Consider the following 24,522-nt stretch of genomic DNA (forward strand, 5'->3'; position numbering starts at 1 on the left):
AGATGGGAGAGAAAGACACCACAGCCGTGTTTTCTTGCAGATCAGTAACTGGTTGAGGAATGGGAAAAGAGTAGGAATAAATGGGCATTTCTTCCCACAGAGGGATGTAGAAAGTTGACACCCCTCCAGGATTGTTATAAGGTGCTCTCACTTTCCACTAATTCATAAATGACCTAGAGTTGGGGTGAGTTGTGAGGCACTCCAAAGGATCTCTCAAAAGTGGGTGAATGGGCATTAAACTGGGAAATGCAGTTCAAAATACCCCACCCATCTGACTGGGTTGCTCCAGCCACTTTGGGTGACTTCCAGCATATATAAAAACATAGTAAAGCCTTCAAAAGCTTTCTTATACTGGGCTGCCTTCAGATCTTTCCCAAATGTTATATAATTACTCATCTCCTTAACATATGATGGGAGGGCCTCCCACAGGGTGGGCACCACTACCACGAAGGCCCTCTGCCTAAGCAAATGTTGAGTGAGAGCTCATCCAAATCTTGTCCCACCATTTTTCTCATGGTTGAAAGCCTAGTTTAGTGCTGAATCAGAACAGCTGGCAATTGGCTTTTCTGCAGATTGCCGTTTGTCCCAATGTAGTACTAAAGAGCAGATTTTCCTGGGCTGGCGGGGTGGGGGGGGGGAGCTGCAGGGCAAAGGCAAAACTGCTTGGACTCATGCTTTCTAGGCTTCAGACAAGCAAGTGTGGCCAAGCCCTGGTACTGTTAAAGATCCAGTTTCGAGTAGAACTTGATAGTGAACGTGAAAGAACAGCATTTGCTGTGTATGTGAAGGCTGGCGAGGCCTTGAGACGCACAGTGCAGGATCATTGCAAAAAGCGAATGGATGGATGCTAGATAATCGACCAGGCCAAAAGAGAGAGAGACAGCTTCAGATCTTTATTTTCTAATCGAATATTGGGTTTTCTCATGGAGAATCCACAGCCTTCCAAGATTGGAAGATTGAGGGAAACAACAGAAATTCTTCACACAGCACATAAATCAAGCAATCCGCTACTGCAAGAGGTACCGATGGCCACCAAGTGGGAAGGCTTTAAAACAGGCTTAAAACTCCCTGAGGATAAGCCTGGTCAGTGGCCACTAGCCACAGTGGCTGCGTCCAGCTTCGGAAACACCCACTGCTGGGGTGGAGATCGCAAGTGGGCAAGACAGCTCCTGCGCTCATGCCCTGCTCCCACCTGCGCGGCGACCGCAAGAGCAGCATGCCGCAACGGAAGGGTGACTGAGCTGCAGAGACCTTCTTCACGTTCTCATAGACAGCCGAACTGAATTATAGAATCATAGAGTTGGAAGGGACCCCCGGGGTCATCTAGTCCAACCCCTGCAATGCTGGAATTTTTTTGCCCGACATAAAACTTGAACCCACGTCTCGTAAGATTAAGCGACTCATGTTCTACCAACTGAGCTATCCCAGCTAGCAAAGCCCGGTATGGTTTCATATTGGATGGGATGTTATTTCCCCGCCGCCGCCCCCAGACATTGGACGGGATGTGGAGTTTCCTGCATTGCAGGGGCTGGGCTAGATGACCGCGGGGATCCCTTCGAACGCTGCCATTCTAGGACTCGCAGCCTTGCACGCCCGGTGGGCGGAGCCTCCACTCTTGACGTCACTGCGTCTCTGGCAGGACACGTAGCGCGCAGGGCCAGCGCGGCGGCGGCGGCGGCGTCTCCGCCTTCCGCTCCAGCTCCGCCCCATTTTCCCCTCACCGGAAGTAGCCTCTGCCGCTGAGAAGGGAGGAGATGCTACGTAGTTCCGGCGTGTCGCTGGCGGCTGAGGAGCGAGAGCGGAGGGGTGAGGGGGAGCCGTCGGAGCCGCTTGCCGCCGTCGTTGGTCGAGGCTGCTGCTGCCGCCGCCGCCGCCGCCCAGTCCGGTAACAGGGAGGCGCCGCTGGGCGAAGGGAGGCCGCGGGGGAACGCGGGGACTGCGGCGCGGGATGGGCGTTGGGCCTGGGCCGGCGGGCGGCCGAGACGGAGGGAGGGAGGGAAGCGAGCAAGTGACACGCAGGCGAGGTGGGGGCGGGGAGGAGTGGTCTGAGGAGGCCGAAGCCGGAGGGAGCCGCTCTTTTCTCTCTCTCTTTCTCCCCCCCCCCCGGATAATATATAATTATATTTTATATTATATTTATTATACATTATATTATATATTATAATTATAATATAATGGATGTATGTTTGTGCCTGTCTGTCCATTGACCTCTCGGGACCGGCTCAGTGTTCCTCTCTCTTTCTCCCTCGCTCGGCCTTAGCTAGAGAGCCTTTTCCTTCTCTTACGTGGCTTGCCGGGATTGCCTCCCTCTCCTTGCTGTCTTTCTTTTTTTTCTCTCTCTCTCCTCACCTCCTTCCTCCTCAAATCTCTCCGTCGTTCTCCTTTAGTTTATTTATTTTGGGGGTCCCCGAAGTCCCCAAGGCTCAGCTGCTGACAGCCCACCTTTCCCACTTCCATCCTTCCCCTCCTCAAAAACAAAAAGGGTAGGTGGGGTATTAATACTAATAATGGTGTTGTAATGCTAAACCGGTGTTGTAAAATCGGGGCTGGAAAGCATGAGTGCCGAAACAGTGGAGTAGCGACCTCTCTCTCCCCCGCCCACACAAAAAATGGCAATCTGTGCCCGTCTCTTGAGAATGAGGGTGACATCTGTGCATTTTTTGGTGGGAGGGAGAGGCATGGGTCTTTGGCTTGCCACCCTGGTTGTCCTCCTCCAACTAGTTGCTGGCTTGCGTTGTAAGGTTATAGTTGGTTTGAATAGCCGGAACTGCTAGCAGTATATTCCACCCACCCACTACTCATCCTTGCTTTTGGCTTCGCCCTAAGGCAGCTTGCTCTCTGTAGGATTGCCACCTTTATCCCTTCACTCATAGGCACTTTCGTTCCTTAAAGAAATATATGGGAGGCTCCCAATTCGTGGCAAGTGAATTCTGTTCACCTGTTGGGTTTCTGGTTATTATGTAATCTGGTTAGTCACAAGGGGTAAGGGTAAAAGAAGGCAACCCAGACTTGGCATTTGGATTTTATGTGAGCTTTGATGAAGGAGTGAGTGATGCTGTTCTCTTCTTGGGAGTGTACTGTAACCCAGGGTTTCCCAAACGTGGGTCACCAGCAGTTTTTGGACTACAACTCCCATCATCCCTAGCTGGCAGAACCAGTGGTCAGGGATGATGGGAATTGGTAGTCCAAAAACTGCTGGAGACACAGGTATGGGAAACCCTGGTGAAACCTTTGTAAATTTATGTTAAAAATACTCCCCCCCCCCCAGTAACTGAATAGTTTGACAGCTAACTTTTAAAATAACCAAAATGTTTTGAGCCATAAGTCTTTCTGGAATTCATGTCCTCTATCCTAGAAGTCATGGAAGTTCATTTAGTTTATTAGTAGTAACGGCAAATGCACTCTGTAAGTGCTGGCAATAGTTTTGTTGTCAGAATCACAGAAGTTGGAAGGGAACCCAAGGGTCATCTAGGCCAGTCCCCTACAATGCAGGAATGTCAACTGGTTCAGACTTCAGAACCTTTTCTTGGCATCAGTCTGTTTATGGGGCTGAGCGCTGACTGATTAAGCTTGGAATTCATGGTCTCCTATTTGCGTAGCTGTGTTGAAATAAGGAAGGATTATTATCTGGTAATGCTAGACTTTAGACAGAAAAGTCGGTGGGTAACTTGCTCAGTGTTCAAATTTATGAGGAAAATGTCCCCACCCTAACCCCTCCCAATTTTAGCCAAATTGTGTGCCCTGTAGCCTTTGCTTCACATTCCACTCCCTCTTGTAATTCAAGCAGCAGTTTTGTTGTAACATTTGGATTCCATGCTTTTGAATTTATAAATACATTAGAAGTTTAAAGTTACCCATTTGGAATTAGATGAACCGAAGAAGATGTGGTCTGAGCACCAATTAAACGGCCTTAATATTGGTATCCATGGGTACTTTTTGTAAGAACATTTGTGAGCATAATGAGTGTTATTGTGTGTTTTGTGGGGCATGTTTCACCTGCTGTGGTCCATACTGAAACAAGGAACAACTTTTCCCACCCTTAGTTAAGATGAATGTGTATCCATGCATTCTTCCATTGTATCCTGAGAGAAATGGATGCCAGTGGCTTATGTACCTTGCTTGAGTGTTCCCTAAACACACTAGCTGCAGAAGGAGAACCTTTATTTGTGTTCACCATATGCAGTGACAAGGCAGGGGATCCTCAGCTATATGGTAGTTGGGGCACTTGTTAGCCCTTTACAAAGTCCCCTAAAGACTTGTTTTGGTGCATAAACCTCAAATGAAAGACTCCCAACCTTTAATTTCTCTTCTGTCTTTTCTTTTTGTGATTTGTGGGGTTGTCACTCAAAGTCTTGCATAAGAAGTAATATATATTTGGAAGCTTCGGGAAGACACCTCGTAACATTTCTACTAAGAATAGAACTTGACTTCATATGGGGTTAGAGTAACCTGCTATGCATATCAAATATGCTGGTACAGAGAGTCAGTTGAAAACATAGGAGCCATTGTGCAAACTGTTTAGCTTATATGCCCTGCTTGAGGGAGGAAGTGTTGATTTGTTCCTGCTATCTTCATAGCTACCACTCAGTTTTGTTTTTCTGCTGGTCCCTCTTAAATGGCAACTTTCTAGTTCATAGGAAATTATGATAGTTGAAATGTTCTGGTATATAGCCAAAATTCACAAACAATTGCTTTTATTTTTCTCCTAGGCAATTGATCTCCCACAATGTCATTCATATTTGAATGGATCTACAATGGCTTCAGCAGTGTTCTGCAGTTTCTAGGTAAGGCTTCAAATGTTCACCTATGAACAGTTCTCTTGGGCTTAGTGTTAACATCTGAACTGCTGGTTTTCACACAATCTGCTACTAGGAACTGAGAGGTGGTGGCACATTATCTGATGCCATTTTCACCCCTCTGACTTTTCTAATTCTGAATGTGTCATTTTACTCATTTGCCCTAGAGACCTTGCTAATTTTTAATTTCTTAAAACTGGCTACCTACAGTGGGTCTCAAATTTCAGCAGCACCCTGTGCAGTGCCAAAATTCTACAGACTCCCCTAACCCTCCTCTGCTACTCTGCAGTCCCATCTCTAGTTGATTGGCTGCAGCTCTTCAGATTTTAAGAAAGGAAACTGTCCTATCCCCACCAGGAGATGCCAAGGATTGAATCTGAGATCGTCCGTATTTAAAGCACATGTTGTACTGAGCTATGATCCTTCTCCCCTTTTCCCTCTTGGCTAACTTCACCAAATGTATTGGAGTCTATATGGAAGTAATTGTACAATTACAAGGAAAGGGTGGAGACACCATAGCTTACAATTCTAGGAGACTAAAGGGCACAAAAACCTGTGTAAGAGGGGCAAGCGGCAAAACTCAATGAAAACAGAAGACTTCTACTTTGTATAGTACCTAAGAGGTAGTAGTCTGTCTTAATTTCAATACTGTACAAGTTAGAAAGCTCAGCCCTTCCACAAATGCTCCCTTCTTCCACTAGTAGCACTGGCAATTTTCTGTAGAAAAGCATCTGTTAATGTGCCCAAGGTAGCATGGATATTCAACATACAGTTTTCAAGATCCGTTTATTCTAATTATACAGCTTTGATCCAGTGATCTTATTCCATTTTTTTAACATGCTGATTTTTACATGCTGCTTTTCTGTTCTGCAGGATTATACAAGAAGTCTGGAAAGTTAGTTTTCTTGGGTTTGGATAATGCAGGCAAAACCACTCTTCTGCACATGCTTAAGGACGACAGGTTGGGTCAACATGTGCCTACCCTGCATCCAAGTAAGCTTTACATAGCTTTGGGTGGTGTTATCTATTAAGGTCATTTTTTTATAAAAAATATGCTACTGTATGTTACTAGACTACTTAGAGCAGGCATGGCCAAACTTGACCCTCCAGCTGTTTTGGGACTACAATTCCCATCATCCCTGACCACTGGTCCTGTTAGCTAGGGATGATGGGAGTTGTAGTCCCAAAACAGCTGGAGGGCCAAGTTTGGCCATGCCTGACTTAGAGCCTGGCATGTATGTTTTAAAAAAGTTGTATAATAGCAGTTCTCATTGCCTTGAAAAGTAAGGCTTATAAGCCTAATACCTAATAATTTTATAAAAAATTAATAAGAGATTATAGGGAACTGTGTCATTAAATGCACATTATACCTGGTAAATTTTTATAAGCTAGAATTAAAAACAATTCCATGTCATTTGAAGAATTTGAAAGTTTAAGAAGTAATTTTAGACTTAGGTGGTGCTTTAAGGCTAGGGTCTTAGCCCTTCAGCCATTGCTAGAGTCCAGCTCCTCAGCCACAAACAGCTAATGGCCTGGAATGATGGGAACTGCTGCTGTTGTCATTGGACTGCATCTGGACGGCAGCAGGTTAGCATATCTATGCTTTTAAAGTCTGGTTTGTCCTGAATGGCTTCTCTTAGATGCAGGCATTTTTATATGTGAGAGAAACAGTACAACCAACCAGTACTGGAGTTCATAAAATATTTTCCTTCTTTGCTGCAGCATCAGAAGAACTGACAATTGCAGGAATGACTTTCACAACTTTTGATCTCGGTGGCCATGAACAAGGTAAAAACAACATTTCCCATCATGTGCCTTGCGATTTATACGTGTTTCTGTCTTGGTGTTGGTTATTTTGACGTAGCAAATTATTAACTGGGAGTTTTAATTAGCTGGTCATGATGATGCCATCATGGTTCTCAACCTTTTTGGTATGGTGACTCTCCCCCCCCCCCCCCCGCCAAAGTCCAAATTTCATTGGCATGGCAACCATCAATTTATGTTGTTGTTTTTTCCTCGCTGTCGGTTTATTGTTAGATGAATTTTGGATCACAAGCTAGAGTTTGTGGACCTCTTGTTGCCGTGCTTTTCTCCTCAAACCGTACTTTCCCCTCTTTGCTCCGCACTTGCATGATCTTGAATGATGTGACAACCCCTGTTCTCAAAGAGGGGGGACACACTTGATACGAAGAGTGCCCTTTCACCACTCCCACACATCCAAAATAAACCTTTGGGTCTTTACTCCACACCTCCCTTTGTGGGGGGAGTTTGAAACAACACATTTTTATACAAGCCAAGTCTGTACATTTTTTATAAAAATACAATTTTTCTTTGCTCTGGGGATATCGTAATACTTGATGTTATAGCGCCATCCACCATGAAAAGAAGCTCGCAGTTAAGTCAGTCCAAAAGCCCATCTAATCCAGCATCCTGTGCTCACACATGCTAACCAGATGCCTCAGGATGCTTGCAAACGGGACCTGAGTGCACTCTCCCCACTTGTGATTCCTTGCAGCGAGTATCCACAGGGGGACTGCCTCCAGTAGAGGAGGTGGAACATAGTTATTGTGGCTAATAGCCATTCTAATCCTCCTTACGGAAACAGCTCTCTTGCAGAAACAACCACATGGAGATAAAATGTAGCTCAGTTTTTTAAAACAGAACAAGTTGGCCTCAAGAAATGGCCCTGGAAATGTGGAAGTACTGAAATTTTGAAGCTAGTTCACATAATGTATACTTTTTTAAATTACTGAGCATAGGTGTGAAGTGAGCACTTGCCATAGAAATAAAGGAATTAAGGCACCCCAAGGGTTATCTAGTCCATCCCCTGCACTGCAGGGGAAAGGATAAGCACATGCAGCAGCTACTAGTGACGTTGTTGACTTTGATTATAATGGCAAGCTGGAATTTGAAAATGTGTCGAGAAACACTCGTGACCAAAATTCTGCCCTTCTTGGGTATTGCAGCTGGTGGCTGTGTTATCTTTATAAAAATGTTTTTCTTTCCCTTTTAGCTCGGCGTGTTTGGAAGAATTATCTACCAGCGATTAATGGGATTGTCTTTTTAGTGGACTGCGCAGATCATGCACGTCTTTTGGAGTCCAAAGTGGAGCTTAATGTATGTAGCTCCCCCCCCCCCCAGTTTTACACAGCCAGTTGGAGCCTGTATAGAATCTCTCTTCCATTCTGTCACCTGAAGAATTGGATCTTAAGACTGCGTGAAAGAGAAGAGGTGCCATAATGAGAAAAATCTAATAAATATAAAGTGGAGAATGAAAACAAGGCATTAGTAGTTAAAGCATCTAAGTTCTAGAAACAGTTTTAGGCCTGAACATACTTTTCAATAAACTTCTGTAGGACTTCACTGTAAGTCAAGTGCAACTACTGTGATGCCTCACTTTGTACAGTAGTGCAAAGATTTTATGTATGATAATAGACAAGAAACTGTTTGGGATTTATTGAGAATCATTGCTGCAGATATGTTATGACGCACATGTAATTCTCTTTTTCCTATTAGGCACTAATGACTGATGAAACAATATCAAATGTGCCAATTCTTATCTTGGGTAACAAAATTGACAGACCAGAAGCTATCAGTGAGGAAAAGCTGCGAGAGATTTTTGGGCTTTACGGGCAGACCACAGGAAAGGTAAGACGTCAAAGCTGGTCATAAAAATAAGAAAATAGATATACTGTATTGCAAGACTGATATCTTTTTAAAAGCTCTCTCAGTAGAGTGGTATTTCAAGATCCAAGTCTTGAAATCTGAAGTTCTAATGGCTTTTAAAATACTGGAAAAGGACAGATAACAGGCTTTCAGTACATCTGTGTGTGATGCAAATATTAGTAGTTTTACTAGCCTACTAAAGAGGTTAGTAGCCTGTGTTTCTGTGCTAGCCCAGGAAGAGGAGAAACTTCTTAAAAGACTAGTGGGGAAAATTGCCTTCTACCAAACAGGCTGACTGCCTTTCTTCCTCAGCCAGTGCAGAAACAAAGAACTCTAGCAGAAGAGGAAAACAAGAGATCCCTCCCTCTCCACCAGCCCACTTGCTCACCATGTAATTCCTGGTCACCAATGGCTACAAGGCAATTTGTTAAGTAAAAGGCTAGTTTTAGTCAAAGCTATAATAAAAGTACAATTGGTCAAGGAGAACTGCAAGAGCTCACTTCTGTAGAATAGCTTTATTTGGTATATTTGCTCCTTTTTGGAATTCTTTCTCTTATGTGCAGTTAGAAATGACCAGTCTTGTATAGTATGTGAACCCCTGGCTTCCCCAAAAAGAAATGAACAACAAAATCGCCTGACACTTTAAAGACTAATAGATTTATTGTGTCATAAGCTTTCCTGGTCTACTTCATCAGATGCATGAAATGTTACCTTCAGTTGGAGGATACATATATATGTGGGTGTAGAGAGAGAATTGTAAAAAGTGGGCAAGGACAAATCTAGTGTGAGAAATCTAGTAAAGCATAAATATATACAAGATCATTCACAACAGCAGTCGTTACTAATAACATAGGAAGCCTTAAGTCGTTGTGTTAATGAATGCCTACTAAAGGGCATGTATTATCTAGATTTAAAGCCTAAACAAATCAAATCAAGCTTCTCCGATTTAACCATTTCCTGCTTGAGTCTCCATTTGAAGTTCCTTTATTGGAGAATAGCAACATTCAGGTCAATAGTAATGCCTTAGGAGATTGAATTTTGCATACAGCGATTTCTTAATGTTGCCATTTTTTTTGTCCAGTTGGGTTCCATTTATTTTTACATAGACTGTACGTAAAAAACAAAAGAACATTGCTGGCTGATAGATATACTGAGATTTTAAAATGTGTTGCATATGTTCATGTTTGCCTGACCTCTATGAGTATACTGCAAATTTTATTTTTGTTTCTTGCATTTGTGTACTGCATACTATGTTTCAGTCAAGGTAGAATTTACAATTCAAAAATACAATTTAATATACTTGTGAAATTTACAATTTAAAATGCTTACAATTAAAAATAGCTCAGCTGTTTGCAAAAGGGGTTTCACACAGCCCTACACTGAGTTTTGGCTGCACCAGACTACATGCCAAACTGGGGAGGAATTTACCTTACCAGCTGATGAGGGTGAGTTAAATCCTGCTGATTTAACCCAACAGGGGAACTTGTGCACACAGCTGACATAGAATCAAACGTTGCCCATCAGGTGATCACACCCACCCACCCTGTTGTCATTGCAGACCAAATTTAAACCCCAGTGCACCATGATTGGCCTGTAGCTGAGAAGTTCCCTACCCCTAATTTTTAAGAAAGTTTTGTTTGTGTTTGATGCCATGCGTAACTCTTTTACTGTTTTAAGAATTCCGCAACTGAGTCTCTGTGAATGAATTCTTGTTTGACTCTAGGGGAATGTGCCACAGAAGGACTTGAACACACGTCCCATGGAAGTGTTCATGTGCAGTGTACTGAAGAGGCAAGGCTACGGTGAAGGTTTTCGTTGGCTATCGCAGTATATTGACTGATACTTGGAGAGAAATCTACTCCTGGACTGATCCTGTTCACAGCTTCCTTATGGACTTTTCTATTAGAACATGGAAGGCTCTCCAACCGCATACTGGCAATGACCGAGAGACTCCTGTCTTCACTTACCCAATATCACAGTGGTGACACAATTCTTTTCCCTTTGTCTGGGAGATAACATTCTACACACTGGTGCAGGTTGTTGTCACTTCCAGTTGCCATTGTTTCCCATGGAAACCATGGCTTTCAGTTACAATGGGGCTGGTGAGTTGGAACGCAAAACTGCACACAGCGCTCTAAATGGCTGGAAAAGAGAACCTGTCTCACCACTGTGGCCAATTGACTTTGGAAAAAGCAACTCTATTTTTTAAAGAAAGTGTTTAATGTAAACGGTGTCCCTTTAGATTTCTTAAGTTAGCATTCATCTTGTTTGGGCCAGAATTCGATAAGGTTTTTATTAATCTATTTAAATGTTATTTAGGTAGAGAGATCCCAAATTACTGAACCAGCTATCATGATATTAATAATCCTTAGTGAACAGGAAGATGGGCTCAGTTGCCCTGTAAGATGGTTGTGCTGTCACACTGTTTGATCATGAAGATGGTGCTATTGGGACTGACTTGTGCAATGATTTGTTTTCTTTAATTTACAGGGGTTTTAGTTGGGGAGGGAAATGGAACGCACATGCAGACACACTTGTTCTAGCTTTCCATGTCATTATGCATAGGAGTCTGAAATGCGGTTAATCACCTTAGCCCACCTCTCAAAGTTACCACCACTTCCTTTGTCGGCAGTCTTCTTATCCCCCTTCTCTGCAGCAGCAGTGGAACAGTTGTCTCAGGCTTGTGATATGGTTTGTTCTACATTGCAGGCAACTGCTGGGGAAAAAAATGCAGTAGAAATCATGAGTTTATTTTGTTGGGTTACTGTAGCATTAAATTTTTCCACCAAATGCATATCATAATGCTGTTAATGTAAACTAACCCTGTTTCTTTTATATTCAACAGAGCTTGTGTTTGAAATTTCATTACTTGCCTAGACATCTTCATTTTCCATTTTAAAGAAACCACAAGTAGACATCAGTCTCCTTTAAAGGAGTATGATGGGGCTTTAGCTGAAATTATTTTAGTGCTCGCTGGCAGTGTATTTCACTGATAGATGCAAGAGATTGGTGACTCAGAGTCTGAAAACTCTTGAGGTGACGTGTGCTAAATTTTGTTACAGAAGATGAAATGCAAAATGGCAAAACACCAGAAGACCTCTTGTTTTTGTGCCATAGGCACTTTTTCTGCTGAAAGGTGCACTCTGTTGCTAGGACTTTAGGTTAACTTGATTGTTAGTTCCTGTGATCTAGCACCTTTTGTCTCCGCATCAAAATCTTTGAAAGGGAAATAAGTCCTTAACATAACCGTTAATAGTTTGAAATTCCAGTTTCTTGTGCTGGTGGTGTGAAAATCGTTTTTTGGTTTTTTTTAAAAAAAAACTTCTGAGTTTTGCCACATTCACTCAGCGCTTGGGCATGTCAAAATGTGTTGCTATTTACCCAAACACTTAATGGATTCCACTGAAGCATGTAATGCAGCTGTAAAGACAGGAAAATTTACACTTTCTCTGCCAGCAAGAGGAACAGAATGTATTCCTAACATGGTACACTTAAATTGCACCGGTTGATGCATCTGACTCCCAGGGTAGTTTAAGCTGAACCATCATTAGAAAGAAGCGTGTGACAGTAAACTATTCCTGAAAAGCATAACTAGAAGTCTGATCAGGATCAATAAGGCTCTCTTTCCACTTATAGAATACTTGTACTTCTTGACCTGTTTGCAGTGTCTTCACCAAAAATGGCTGCATATAGCATCGTCATTGATTTCTCTTTTAATCTTGTCTCTGTGAAGCCTTTTGATTTTACAGAAGCTTTTCAATCTGTAAATATCTCCCCAGGCCACCGTGCCTATGACTGTGTGGCCAAGGAGGTGTAGAGAACCATGTCAAACTACAGTGGTCATGCAAACACACTTGACTTTAACCGATCAGTTACTACATTATTTGAATCTCCAGTATTGACCACCTAGAGTTCTCCTGTTGGATGTTACATTCAAGGAATGCTAATGGAATTGTTCTTGAAACAATATGCGACCTGGTAACCCCTTACCAGAAGTGACATACTCCAGTTCCATGCTTAAACGGAAGACCCCAGTGAACAGAGCTATAGAATTTGTGCCCAATAGAGGCACAGTTTTCTATGAAGGTGGTGTCTCAACCACTGGAGAAAGTACTTGTGAATAGCTCTGACCTTTCCCCCCTCCGCCTTGCCATGTATTGTCATTAGACAAGTCTTAACTCCTTGCAATGTATGGATATAAAGTTTAATATATACTTTAGAAACTGGATTACAGATTGGAAGGTGAGAGAACATGTCATTCTGTTAGCAAAATGTTTTAACTTCCCATTTCTGGAAACGTGAAACATGTTTGCAGAGAAGGTTTGTCTGTATCCAAAACATTTTAATAAAGTTTTTTTAATAAAAAAAACCCCAAGAACAACCCATCACACTTAGTGGACTGAGTCTGGCCATAATCCTAATACATTAGAAGTTCATATGCTCACAAAATAAACTAGTGATAAAAGGTGATAATGGCATTTTAGATGCATGGTTTTAATGAAAAAAAGTGTGACTTGAAGGTTGTAGAAAGTATGTCACATAGTAGTGTTAGCCATCAAATATATTCAGTTACGTAACTGAGGGAGTTAATAATATATTTTCTGGCATGTGAAGCTCTGAAGCATGTTTAGGTTAGCTGGTTGGTTCAGAAGAAAACCTATAAAGGAAAAGGAAGCCCTTTCTGCATGTGGAGTTGCTTAAAAAGAACGAGATCGAAAATTCGTTAACAGGTTAAAGCCCGATTCAGAAGTTAACACAGAAGTAGAGCCTGAACAAGCGTATAACTGGTACAGTTTCTGTTTGTATATTTCAGCTAGTTGCTATTACTTTAGTGGCCATTTGAATAAAAATGAAAATTAAAGTAGATTCTATTTAAGATAATGCAAAAAAAAGTATTCTTTATTGCAGCTTTTGCTCTTAGATGTACATTCTTTCATAACTGGGTGGAAGGTGAAAAAAGTGCTTAGTAGCTGCAGCTGAGGGGGAGGGAGGAAGATCTGGAGGGGACAGTGCCAGTTGTTTTGTGTACTGGGTGTGGGTTGCACAAGAGAGGGGAGGGTGCCTGGAAATGGCAGGGAAGGTGAAAAGAGAGCTTGGTAGTTGCATGAGGGGGGAGCAAGCAGGAGCACAGCCCCTAGTAAAAAAGCAAGGAAAAGAGTTAATCACCTGTCTAAATAGGCCATTGTCTTCATCGCATACATGTTATTTGAGTAAGATCCTTGCGACCATCTCATTCTGTGCATTTCTTTAAAAGTTTTGCATTTTCTCCCAGGCCATATTGGGGGAAGGCCAGCAGAAGAATCTCCCTGCCCCAACCTTAACTAACTTGATGGGTAAAGAGACTGCGATATGTTTTGCAACCTCAAGCAGCTCCTTAAATTCTCTTGTGGCAGATATGGCACACAGATTACCCAACCTGCTCTGCTGCTTGAAAGCATGCATATCTAAGAGCAAGAGGAAATGCAAGAAAGGACATGTTTATGCGAATCTTGAATGGAATCTACTGCTCTAATTTCCTAGTAGTAGTGTGACATCTTGCATTTTTTTTAAATTAGGAAATTGTTTTTTTCAGCCTATGCTAGGCAATGCAGGGGATAAGGAAAGTTGTGCACGTGCTTCGTGCAAACCAGTGTTGCCTAGCAACAGCCTGGCTGGGCTGTAATCTTGCAGCTGGACCCGCTGCCAGCATGGTTGAGTAATGGAGTCTGAGAAGTCAGGAGGCAGAGAGGTCTCCCTTCTCTGCAAAAAAAAGGGTTCAGCAGAGGCATTGAAAGTAATTACGTATAGAGAGATAAAATAATTTTTAATAAGACAATTAGCAACTGAACTAAATGGCAGGGAGATGTGACAGTTTCAAGGCAGGGGATAAAAATACAAGTATGAAAGGAGACGGGGAGGAGAATTTATGGGAGGTGAGTAAAAACAGTTTGACAGGCATGCAGGGAGGAAACATAAAACACAGTCTTTTCTACTTAAAGCCTCTAAAGCAAGTTCTTCCTAAAATGGGGAGTGGATTCAGAGTACCTCCGCAGCTAATGTCTATATTGCATAGACTCATAGAAGTGGAAGGGACCACAAAGCTCATCTAGTCCAACCCCCTGCAATGCAGGAATTTTTAACCCAAAGTGGGGCTTGAACCCACAACCCCGAGATTAAGAGCCTCGCGCTCTATGGCTGAGCTATCTCCCCCTCTCTCAAGACACTGCATGAGCCTCTGAACTAAAATAAACATGAACACCTGAAATGAGAAGCCACCTGCTCCATCTGCCTGCATTGTTTTCAGAACCCAATGATGGCAATAGACTGCGGGCGCAATTTCTGCTGGGACCGCATTGCCCAGTGCTGCAAAAGGCCTAGTGCAAATGTGTTCTGCCTGCCTGCATTGCAGAAAGCGCTTTCCCTGGCAGAACTTCCAGCCCACCAGGCACCTGTGTAATATCAAAGAGTTGACCATGCAGTGCGGCATGCGGCAAGCAAAGGAGAACAAAAGCTGTGCAAGAGAAACCAGGAACCCCTGAAGCTCTGCGAAAAATGATCAAACATCCATCTGTGTGGTTTGCAACAGGTCCAGGGTGCATAAAGATCACAGCATGATTCGTACAGAGAAAGCTGCTCCAGTTCACCAGGAGAAAATACACCTCTGTTTGCAAACTCTGGAAGAAGAGAGACACAAGATTTTGTCATTTAAATTAGATGTAGGGAAGCCAAGCTAGGATCTTCTGGCAAAAACCGAAGCTGAGAAGCAAAAGCTTGTGTTGAAATTGGAGAAGCTTCACCAGTTTCTTGAGAAAGAAAAACAACTGTTAACCCAGCTGGATTGGGAAGGAGGAAGAAGAGCCATGTGGCTTAATTTTCTGAGATTTCCCCTAGGTAAAGGTAAAGGGATCCCTGACCATTAGGTCCAGTCGTGGCCGACTCTGGGGTTGCGGTGCTCATCTCGCTTTACTGGCCGAGGGAGCCGGCGTACAGCTTCCGGGTCATGTGGCCAGCATGACTAAGCCACTTCTGGCGAACCAGAGCAGCACATGGAAATGCCATTTACCTTCCCGCTGGAGCAGTACCTATTTATTTACTTGCACTTTGAAGTGCTTTTGAACTGCTAGGTTGGCAGGAGCAGGGACCGAACAACGGGAGCTCACCCCGTCATGGGGATTCCAACCGCCAACCTTCTGATCGGCAAGTCCTAGGCTCTGTGGTTTAACCCACAGCGCCACCCGCATCCCTTTTGAGATTTCCCCTATCCGCACCCTAATCAATGAGCTGGAGCCAAAGTGTCAGGAGTTTCTAGCTGGGCTGCTGCAGGATATTGGAAATAACAGGTGCATTAGGGGCAAATTTCAGTTTCCGGCTCCACCTGGTTCTTCAGAGCTCAGTGCAGTGCATCAGGAATTCTCCAAAGAGAGAGTGCATCGCTGCAAGGTGAACTAAGGAAGTTGAGAGAGACTTTGACTGAACAAAAGTGGATAAATGAGAATGTGATGCTGGACCCCGCAACAGCTCGCACTCGATTTATTGTGTTTGACAGTCAGAAAGCTGTTGCACGGGGAGCTGTCCTACAGCACTGGTAGATTCAACCCCACCCACTGTGTGCTTGGCTCTCAAGGATTAACATCAGGGAAGCATCAGTCGACAGTGGATGTGAGCAAGGGAACTTCCTGGGCTGCAGGTGTGGCCAGAGAATTTGTGAAGAGGAAAGGACTGCCGAATATTGTCCCTGAGGAGGGAATCATGGCTGTTAGGCCTGGGCGATGTATCAGTATTAGGGCTGGGCAATACCTGCTTTTCAACATCAAAATAAACATTGCGATATTTCAATAATGCCTGAAGCTATGTAGAGGCAAAAATGGTGATGTCCTGGCAACTGCTACTACTTACGGGTCTGACTCTGAAACTGATAATTTTCTATTTAACCTTTAACATATTGTTACAACTGTTGTGCTACTTTAAACATTATCAGTACAATGGTACTATAGCCTGTTTTCTGTAAAATTAAAGGGGTAGAAAGAATCTAAATCTGATGGCTGGATAGCTCAGTTGGTTAGAGCGTGGTGCTAATGCTAAGGTTGCTGGTTCGAACCCCATATGGGGCAGCTGCATATTCCTGCATTGCAGGGGGTTGGACTAGATGATCCTCAGGGTCCCTTCCAACTCTACACTTCTATGAAAAGACAAGCGTTTACTCAATGATAGCATGCTTAACTAAACCATTAAAAATTTATGGAGAATATAGTACTGTTCTATGCAGTTTTGTGGGCAAAGTCAAAATTCACAAAGGTAGTAGATTTAGAAAAAAAATTAAAGAAACCTGCGTATGATTATAAATGTAATTTATTTTCAACAAATTCAAGAGTAGTTTAAGTCTACTTGCACCACCTGTGGGATGATGGCAGAATCGCAGAGTTGGAAGGGAGGGACCTCTGAGGGTCTTCTAGTCCAGCCCTCTCTCTGCAAGGCAGGAACCTCACTGATGCAGCCGTGATAGGCGGCCATCCAGCCTCTCCCGTAAGAGAGCAAAGGCAGACAGTTAAATCTCCCTCCCCCTTGACTTAACCCACTTGTGACACAAGGAACAAGAAGGCTGTAAGGGCATGGCAAAAATATGTGCTTTTTTTTACTCCTGAGTAAAAAATTCCTGCGTTGCAGGGGGTTGGACTAGATGACCCCTAGGGGTCCCACCCAACTCCGCAATCCTACGAAATCCTGGCTTTGTGCCGCGGCGAGCTTCGCTTTACTTGGGAGGCTCTCCCCTAGCCCCGCCCTTGAGCAGGCAAACCAACCAACCAACCAGCTCCCGATCCTGCCAGGAAATCTTCCTGCTGAGCCGCAAGCAGCCAATCGCGGAGGACGTCCGCAGCACGAGCCGCTGCAGCCAACCGCAGCTCGCTTGCCCGGGCAGAGCAGCCAATAGGAGCGGGATCTTTCCCCCACCTGACCTTGCTCGCTCGGCTCCGTTCTGATTCCGGCTGCGGCCGCTGACTCGCGCGCTTTCGAAACCTTAGGACTTTGCCCCCTCGAGCTGCGCCGGGCAGAGTTCTGTTTACGCACAGGAGACGGGGATCTCCGTGAGTTTTGCACCTGCTCTTTCCAGCTAAGCGAACAGATCCCAGGGGCGTGTGGGGATCATCCCGGGGCAGTCCCCACGTGCCTCCTTCGCCCGAGTTCTCTTGCACAACTTCGAAGCTTCGCCCTCCCTCTGCAAGACTCTGACCCCCCTCCTAAGCTGCTCTTACTTCTTGCGCCATGCCGAGTGGATGTCTCTCCCGGTGCTGCTAAGGAAACGCGTTCTTCCTCCCCGCAATGGCCGAGGCTCTGCGGTTGATAGCAGAGAAAGCTGGCTGTGTCGTCCGTGTTTCTCACGCGCGCGGATCTGTGCCCCAAGGACCCTGGAGTGGCAGCGGCGTCCTTTTGACGCCGGACCCGGCCATTGTCCTCTGCCATGGGTCCGTCTTCTCTCCTTTCCTCCTGCCAGCCGAGCACCAAGCCTGGGCCCAGAGTCGATTTCTGCTCCCTGATAGCTTCCCCCCGGACATCCAGATCCAAGTGCTTAGGCCAGCAGAATGCAGTCTTAAAGCTCTCAATAGGAACTGGCTAGGCGGAGATCTGGTGGGAAACACCCCAGCCTTGAGATTCAACCCGCTTTCAAATTGGCACGAGACACCCAGTGGCCTCCGCTGCCACAAGGCCGAACTCATCATGATGCTCCCCTGTGTGCCCTTCCAGGATGCTTTCTCCAAACTCTTCAACTCCACTGAACAGTGGCGTTTTGGCACAGAGATGGAGGTTGAAGAGGAATCCAGCGCCCCGGAAGACGAGGCACGTTTCCTGCCCTGGTTTGCCCTGCTGAGGATCCTGGATGGCGATTCCCATGGTGTGGGCGGGGTGAGCTGCGTGGCGGCCGAAACGCTGAGGAAGGGAGACCCAGTCTTCGCCTGTGGCTCCCCGTTTGGCTCCTTCTGCCCGGACATCTTCATGAACACCCTCAGCAAAGGGATCGTGAGCAACACATCTGGAGAAAGCAATGCCCTAATCCTGACCGACGCTCGCTGCTTGCCCGGCACCGAAGGGGGCGGCGTCTATGCGCTATCAGAAACTGGCCTTCACTTGGTCGGGATAATCGTAGCTCCGCTTTGCTGGAAATCCAGCGAATGGGTTGGTCTAACTCTGGTTTGTGCCGTCAACAGTATTCTACATTGCATCAGGAGCGCCCTTTCTGGGCCTCACCGGGCTCTGAAAACGTGGCTGAACCCCTTGGAACTTGTGGCCAAGTCTCACGGCAAGACGGTGGCCAGAGACGGACCACATCAGCAAATGCTGGCTTCTGTGGTTCTGGTGGAACGGGGCCTCACCTGGGGATCTGGTGTGATCGTGAACTCAAGACTGGTGTTAACCTGTCGACATGTGGCCAACGGTGCAACAAGTGTCTGCGTTAGATTGCAGCCCAGCCACGGAAAGTATGTTTGGATTCTCGCCTCTATTGAGAGATGCTGAGGTCCAGTTCTGTTTGCTTTGCTGCATCTTCTAGTCTCTGCAAGATTTGACACTTGAGCATTCAAACCTGCGCTGCTCAGTCAACAGGGTAGACCTGGGTTTCTTAGTGGGCTGGAGCCACGGGGTGAGCAGTCTGGGTATTTGCCAGATGTTGATCTTGTAGAGAAGCAAATCACACAGCACCTAGAATCCCCATTCAGTGCACTATATTAGAAATTGAGAAACCATCACCTGTGAATTGGAAAGAGATCGTAAACTTGAGTGTCAATATAGTGGACACTTCCTTTAAAAAGGAATTCTGTTCGCTTCATATTTTTACAGAGCCACGCGGGGCACTCGTTGTGTGCCCATAACGCCGATGCTTTCATACATAGCTAGGTCATATTTCCAGCAGTGTGCATCTTCCAAGTAGAGTGGTACCTCGGGTTAAGAACTTAATTCATTCTGGAGGTCTATTCTTAACCTGAAACTGTTCTTAACCTGAAGCACCACTTTAGCTAATGGGGCCTCCTGCTGCCCCCATGCCGCCGCTGCATGATTTCTGTTCTCATCCTGAAGCAAAGTTCTTAACCCGAGGTAATATTTCTGGGTTAGCGGAGTCTGTAACCTGAAGCGTCTGTAACCCGAGGTACCACTGTATATGCACTCTGGGGAGTCAGGATTGTCCATGTTGTTGGAAATGTATGTTTGCCACTAGGTATGTTGACTATTTCTGAATGTGCAGATCAACCCACGTGTGGATAACTCAGTGAGACCTGTTTCTAACACACTTCACAGGGCATCATGAAAAACATAGTGGCTTGGCTCTCATTTATGCTGACAGCACTTGTTTAAGAGACCTTCCCAAAGGATTTCATCATCTTAATAGTTAGGCCAGTTGAGCAATGCCAAAAATCCTGGCTTATTGCAAGTATCTGTATCTGTTGTCTCCTTAACGCTTTCTTTTGTTTGTTCCTAGGAGTTCTGTAGCTAAAGGGAAAGTGGTGTTTGCTACCAAGGACTCTTCTCCCTATGATGTAGCACTGGTAGAATTAGAAGATGACCTGCCCACTTCTACAGAGCCCGTCCTGGCATCAGAGTTTTACAAAGGTGAGAACTGGACACTCCGCCCATCTCCTTTGGGTCACTGCCCATTGGGTCTTGTGGTTTTATTGTGGGGAATAAACCAAAGGCCCTATAACATTCTGCCTACTAAATCATTTTGATATGGGCTGTTCTATTGAAAGTGGTATTTTTAAAAAATCTTGCTAGACTCCTTCCCCTGAGTAACCTCTGTTGAGCAAGTACAAAGTCTAAGCTTTGAAACCGTTTTGGGGTGTGAATATGTCCCCGTTGTGCCTCCCACACAGGGACAGCTGCGATACCTCAGTCAGTAGAGCACGAGACTCTTAATGTCAGGGTCGTGGGTTCAAGCCCTACAGTAGGCAAAAGATTCCTACATTTTAGCGGGTTAAGACTACGTGGCTCTCATGGTCCCTTCCATCTCTACAATTCTGTGATTCTATAATTCTGTGAATAGTTGAATTACATAGTGGATTCAGTTCAAGTGACCAAAATCAATACAATATGTTGCCTGTGGCAAGCAGGGCCGTTGCTTTCTGTACTTCATTCATTTTTAATTAAATGTTATTAAATTAAACTCTGATTTGCAATATAATGCTCCTGTTTTGGGAAGTCTAGGAAGTCACTGGAAATAATAATAATAATAATAATAATAATAATAATAATAATAATAATAATAAATTATTTTATTTATATCCTGCCCTCCCCAGCCGAAGCCGGGCTCAGGGCGGCTAACAACAATAAAATAGTGCAACATTCTAAAAACAATTCATTATAAAAAATATTTAAGATCCAATTGGTGGCAACCATTAAGCTTAAGTTCTGTAAAGATTGCCAAAGGAGGGAGTCAGGCTGCACCCTGACGAAAGGCCTGGTGGAACAGCTCTGTCTTGCAGGCCCTGTGGAAAGATGTCAAGTCCCGCAGGGCCCTAGTCTCTTGTGACAGAGCGTTCCACCAGATTGGAGCCACAGCCGAGAAAGCCCTGGCTCTAGTTGAGGCCAGCCTAACCTCTCAGTGGCCTAGGACCTTCAGGATGCTTTTATTTGAAGACCGTAAGTTCCTCTGTGGGACATACCAGGAGAGGCGGTCCCGTAGGTACGAGGGTCCTAAGCCGTATAGGGCTTTAAAGGTTAAAACCAGCACCTGGTTGGAAAGAGATTTAGTCTAATGTTGCACCATGGATCATGGGGATGAAGTGTTGATGGCAAGTCTTTTGTTGGCTTCCGTTGTGGCTTGCTTCTGAGCTCTCCTGGAGTTATTGCTGAGGGTTCTTGTAGGATTTTGTCTTGTTTCCCCCCACTGGGAACTGTGCATCTCAGAACTGCTTCTTACGTTGCAAAGAAACAGGGAAACGGAAAGCACAAACAGCAACTTCCGTTAGGTGGTAAGAGCGATTTGTGGGTCTTCTTCCTTGGAGAGACTTGGGAGCTTTGCCATCTCTCTGTGATATACAAAGTGGACTTTTTGTGTAGTTTTTCACTGCTTTGGTTTGTGCTCTTCATGCAGGAGAAGATGTGAGTATCGTTGGTTTTGGCGTCTTTGGCCAGGCCTGCAGCCCATCGGTAACATCTGGGATCCTGTCTGCAGTCATCACTGTGGGAGATGAGCCTGTGATGCTTCAGGCAACCTGTGCAGTTCATGGTGGCTCCAGCGGGGGAGCCCTGTTCTCCACGCACAGTGGGAAACTCCTAGGTACAGCCTCTCTCTCCTTGTTCCTTGCTCTCCCATGATCTCGCTATGTAGGCGTAGGGATTGGTACAAGTATGGAATCCTGTAATCTCATACTTGCTGCTGTCCTTAGTGTGCAATGAGCTGGGTTAAGTGTGGAAGCAGTACTTGGTGAAATCTTGTTCAAGGCTGCTAACATTTAAACACCTTTGGTCTCCAACACTGTCTCTGTGTGCGCGGGATGGATTTTTGCTAGTGCAGAACCTTCCTCTCTTCCCACTTGCAGCCCTCACCCACCCTCAAAATTTTCTCTGAAGTGTGGGGGGACTAGCAGAATTTGGGGGGAACATCATGGTGGCTGCAAGGCGAGGAGGGTGGAGCAAAATCCCACCACCCAATTTTAGAGAATTTCCCATGCAGCCCCATACAATGCATCTCCTCACTGTTGAGGGGGCCCCTTCTAACCCTCTGCAGAGGGTTTTAGGAAGGGGAAGAGAAATGTGGCTGTTGTGAGCTCACACAACCCTTTTTACATGCCCGGCAGATTAAAAGCAGCAGTTCAATAGGGCAAATGCCTGTTGAAAGGAAATATCTTTGGGTAGTGGAGACCAGGCAATTGGACAGGGCCAAATGGGTCTCTTGTGGTAGAGACGTTCCAGAGTCTAGGACCAGCTACAGAAAAGGCCACGTAAATCAAATGCAAAGAGGAGCTGAGTTCTTTACCCCAATGATGCATGCCTGGGTATGACGTGATTCATAATCCTCATTTGTCTTTGCCAAGCCAAAGTACATTACACAACTTTCTCACACACATGCACTGAGCCTTTGATAATTGGTTGTGTGTAGCAATGCTCTTTATAGGTTTTTATTCTTGCCAACCGTATCTGATCACAGAGGCCGGTTTGTTGTGCAATCTCTTTATTGCAACCATGTGCAATCAAAAGGTTGCAGCTCTGCAGGATGAAGCATTTTTATTCCTCTGAATTATGAAATCCCCTTTTTTAATAACAGACTCTAGTTGCACAAGATTTCCTCAAGGTCCTCTCCACCCGCTTCCTTGCTCAAATACTTGTTTAAGTAGCCACTTCTTTGCAATTTGATTTTGGGTCCTCCAGATGTTTGGGAATACCTAATATTTTTCCCCCAACGGCAGGTATTGTTGCCAGCAACACGAGGGATAACAGCATAGGAGTGACGTACCCTCACCTGAACTTCAGCATTCCCGTCACCGTTCTGCAGCCGGCCCTCTTGGAATACCTTCATAGCAGAAGCCTGCGCGGCTTCCGGGAACTAGACAGGGTGAGTCACAAGATCCAGGTGGTGTGGAGACTCCAAAGAGAGCCTGTGGAGGGACCACTCAGCAAGCTCTGAAGAACTTCAGAAGAGAGAAGAAAAGCATTGTTTATCCATGCCCTGGCTGAGCTATAGCTAGATCAGGGCGGTCCAACTTCTCAGACGAGGTAGGCCGCAAAAAGTGCTTGTAGGCCACACATTGCCTTGTCATGCAGGTGAGGGGAGAAAGGCCTAAATTTGACACACATACATCCCCCTCCGGCCCTCATGTTGCCTTCCCAAAGCTGGCTAAACAAGGCGCCAGAGTCCTAGAGCCCTTCCATCTCCTTCCCAAAGCTTGGAAAGCGATAACTAGGCTTTGGGAAGGAGGAAGGAGAACTCTAGGTACCTGTCAGAGACCTCAGGCCTCCTTCCCAAAGCCCAGTGCCTCCTGACCTGGCTTTGGGAAGGCAGTGTGAGAACCAATGGGGGCAGCAAAAAGCATTGAGGGCCACATGCGGCCCTTAGGCCTATATTATTGGGCCAATGAACCATGCTTATGGGTGGGCTTGAAATCAGCTTTCCCTGGCTGATTTCAGCAGGGCTGAACCTTTTGCCCTCGTTTCCCATCATGCCCCTCGCTGTGTCCTTCGCTTCTCCAAATCTCACTTGAGCATCAAAACGCCCCCTGTTTCCCTTGAGCTCGTCTCCGCCTTCTCTTCCTTGCTGGGGGGCTCTCTCCTGCAAATCCCTGTGTGCTGTTTACACCTGTCTTTTTCTAAACCCACCTTTTCTGTAGACTTCGCTCGGCAGTTGTCCTCTGTGCCCCCCTGGCTCTCCTGAGGTTGTTAAGACTCCAGCTCCCATCAGCCACAGTCAGCATGTCAAGGATCCAGTGATCAAGGATGATGGGAGTTAGCCTAGCAACATCTGGGGGTGGTGGGGTTTCCCCTCCCTGTCTTGCCACTTCTCACAGAAAAACCTTGCGTGTTCTCTCTCTCTCTCTCTCTCTCTCTCTCTCTCTCTCTCTCTCTCTCACACACACACACACACACACACACACACAGAATCAGATTTTGTACACATCTGCATTTGGTTATATGTATCCCCTGGTACCCTTTCCTTCCTCTGTTGCCTTTATGCACGGATGAAATTTCTACTGTAAGCTCCTGGAGGCTGCCTGGATTTTGATTATATGAATAAACAATAACATAACTACAGTCCTAGCATTCTATATGAAGCTATATGACATCTTTTATTAGTTGGTTGTAGTGACCCTGCTTGCCACCAGGTGGTGTCACTGTTCCAAACACCTATGTTTCTAGCAGTCTCTTGTGTGTGAAACGAAATGAGCTTATTTCAGCGGCTCCCTCTTGCCCGTTCTCTCTGGATCATTCATTCGTCGCAGAATTGAATATTTAGGAGGAACATAGATAATGGTTCTTTTTTCCTCAACAAGCCCAGTGCTTAGCCACAGAGAAGAGCTGCACTTTTAGAGGCCCTGACTGTGCCCAGGGAGATCAGTTCTCTTTCCATGATGGCAATGTTCTTCCTTTTCTGACAGGGCCT

At 45.2% G+C, this 24,522-nt stretch overlaps 2 protein-coding genes and 1 pseudogene across 4 annotated transcripts; all 3 read left to right on the plus strand.

The window, feature by feature from the left end:
* Positions 1–1,741: 1,741 nt before the first annotated feature.
* Positions 1,742–11,327, plus strand: SAR1A (secretion associated Ras related GTPase 1A). 2 transcript variants are annotated; one of them, XM_081861994.1, is made up of 7 exons: positions 1,742–1,885; positions 4,710–4,784; positions 5,670–5,789; positions 6,519–6,584; positions 7,810–7,913; positions 8,313–8,444; positions 10,186–11,327. In XM_081861994.1, exons 2-7 carry the CDS (start codon positions 4,727–4,729, stop codon positions 10,300–10,302), a joined length of 597 nt encoding a protein of 198 aa, XP_081718120.1. In that variant the 5' UTR covers positions 1,742–1,885; positions 4,710–4,726; the 3' UTR covers positions 10,303–11,327. The 2 variants fall into 2 exon arrangements, with proteins under 2 accessions (XP_081718120.1, XP_081718121.1); XM_081861995.1 differs by lacking the exon at positions 1,742–1,885 and adding an exon at positions 2,327–2,483.
* On the plus strand, positions 10,540–16,325 carry LOC309342757 (zinc finger protein RFP-like; annotated as a pseudogene). Its single transcript has 3 exons — positions 10,540–10,564; positions 14,714–15,331; positions 15,645–16,325. The product of its transcript is annotated as a zinc finger protein RFP-like (transcript).
* A 1,077-nt stretch (positions 16,326–17,402) lies between these two features.
* TYSND1 (trypsin like peroxisomal matrix peptidase 1) lies at positions 17,403–24,173 on the plus strand. The gene is made up of 4 exons (XM_081861869.1): positions 17,403–18,913; positions 19,909–20,039; positions 21,520–21,705; positions 22,835–24,173. Exons 1-4 carry the CDS (start codon positions 17,760–17,762, stop codon positions 23,050–23,052), a joined length of 1,689 nt encoding a protein of 562 aa, XP_081717995.1. The 5' UTR covers positions 17,403–17,759; the 3' UTR covers positions 23,053–24,173.
* The last annotated feature ends 349 nt before the right edge of the window (positions 24,174–24,522 follow it).

Source organism: Podarcis erhardii (assembly GCF_964252035.2).
Source record: "Podarcis erhardii genome assembly, chromosome: 5".
NCBI lineage: Eukaryota > Metazoa > Chordata > Lepidosauria > Squamata > Lacertidae > Podarcis > Podarcis erhardii.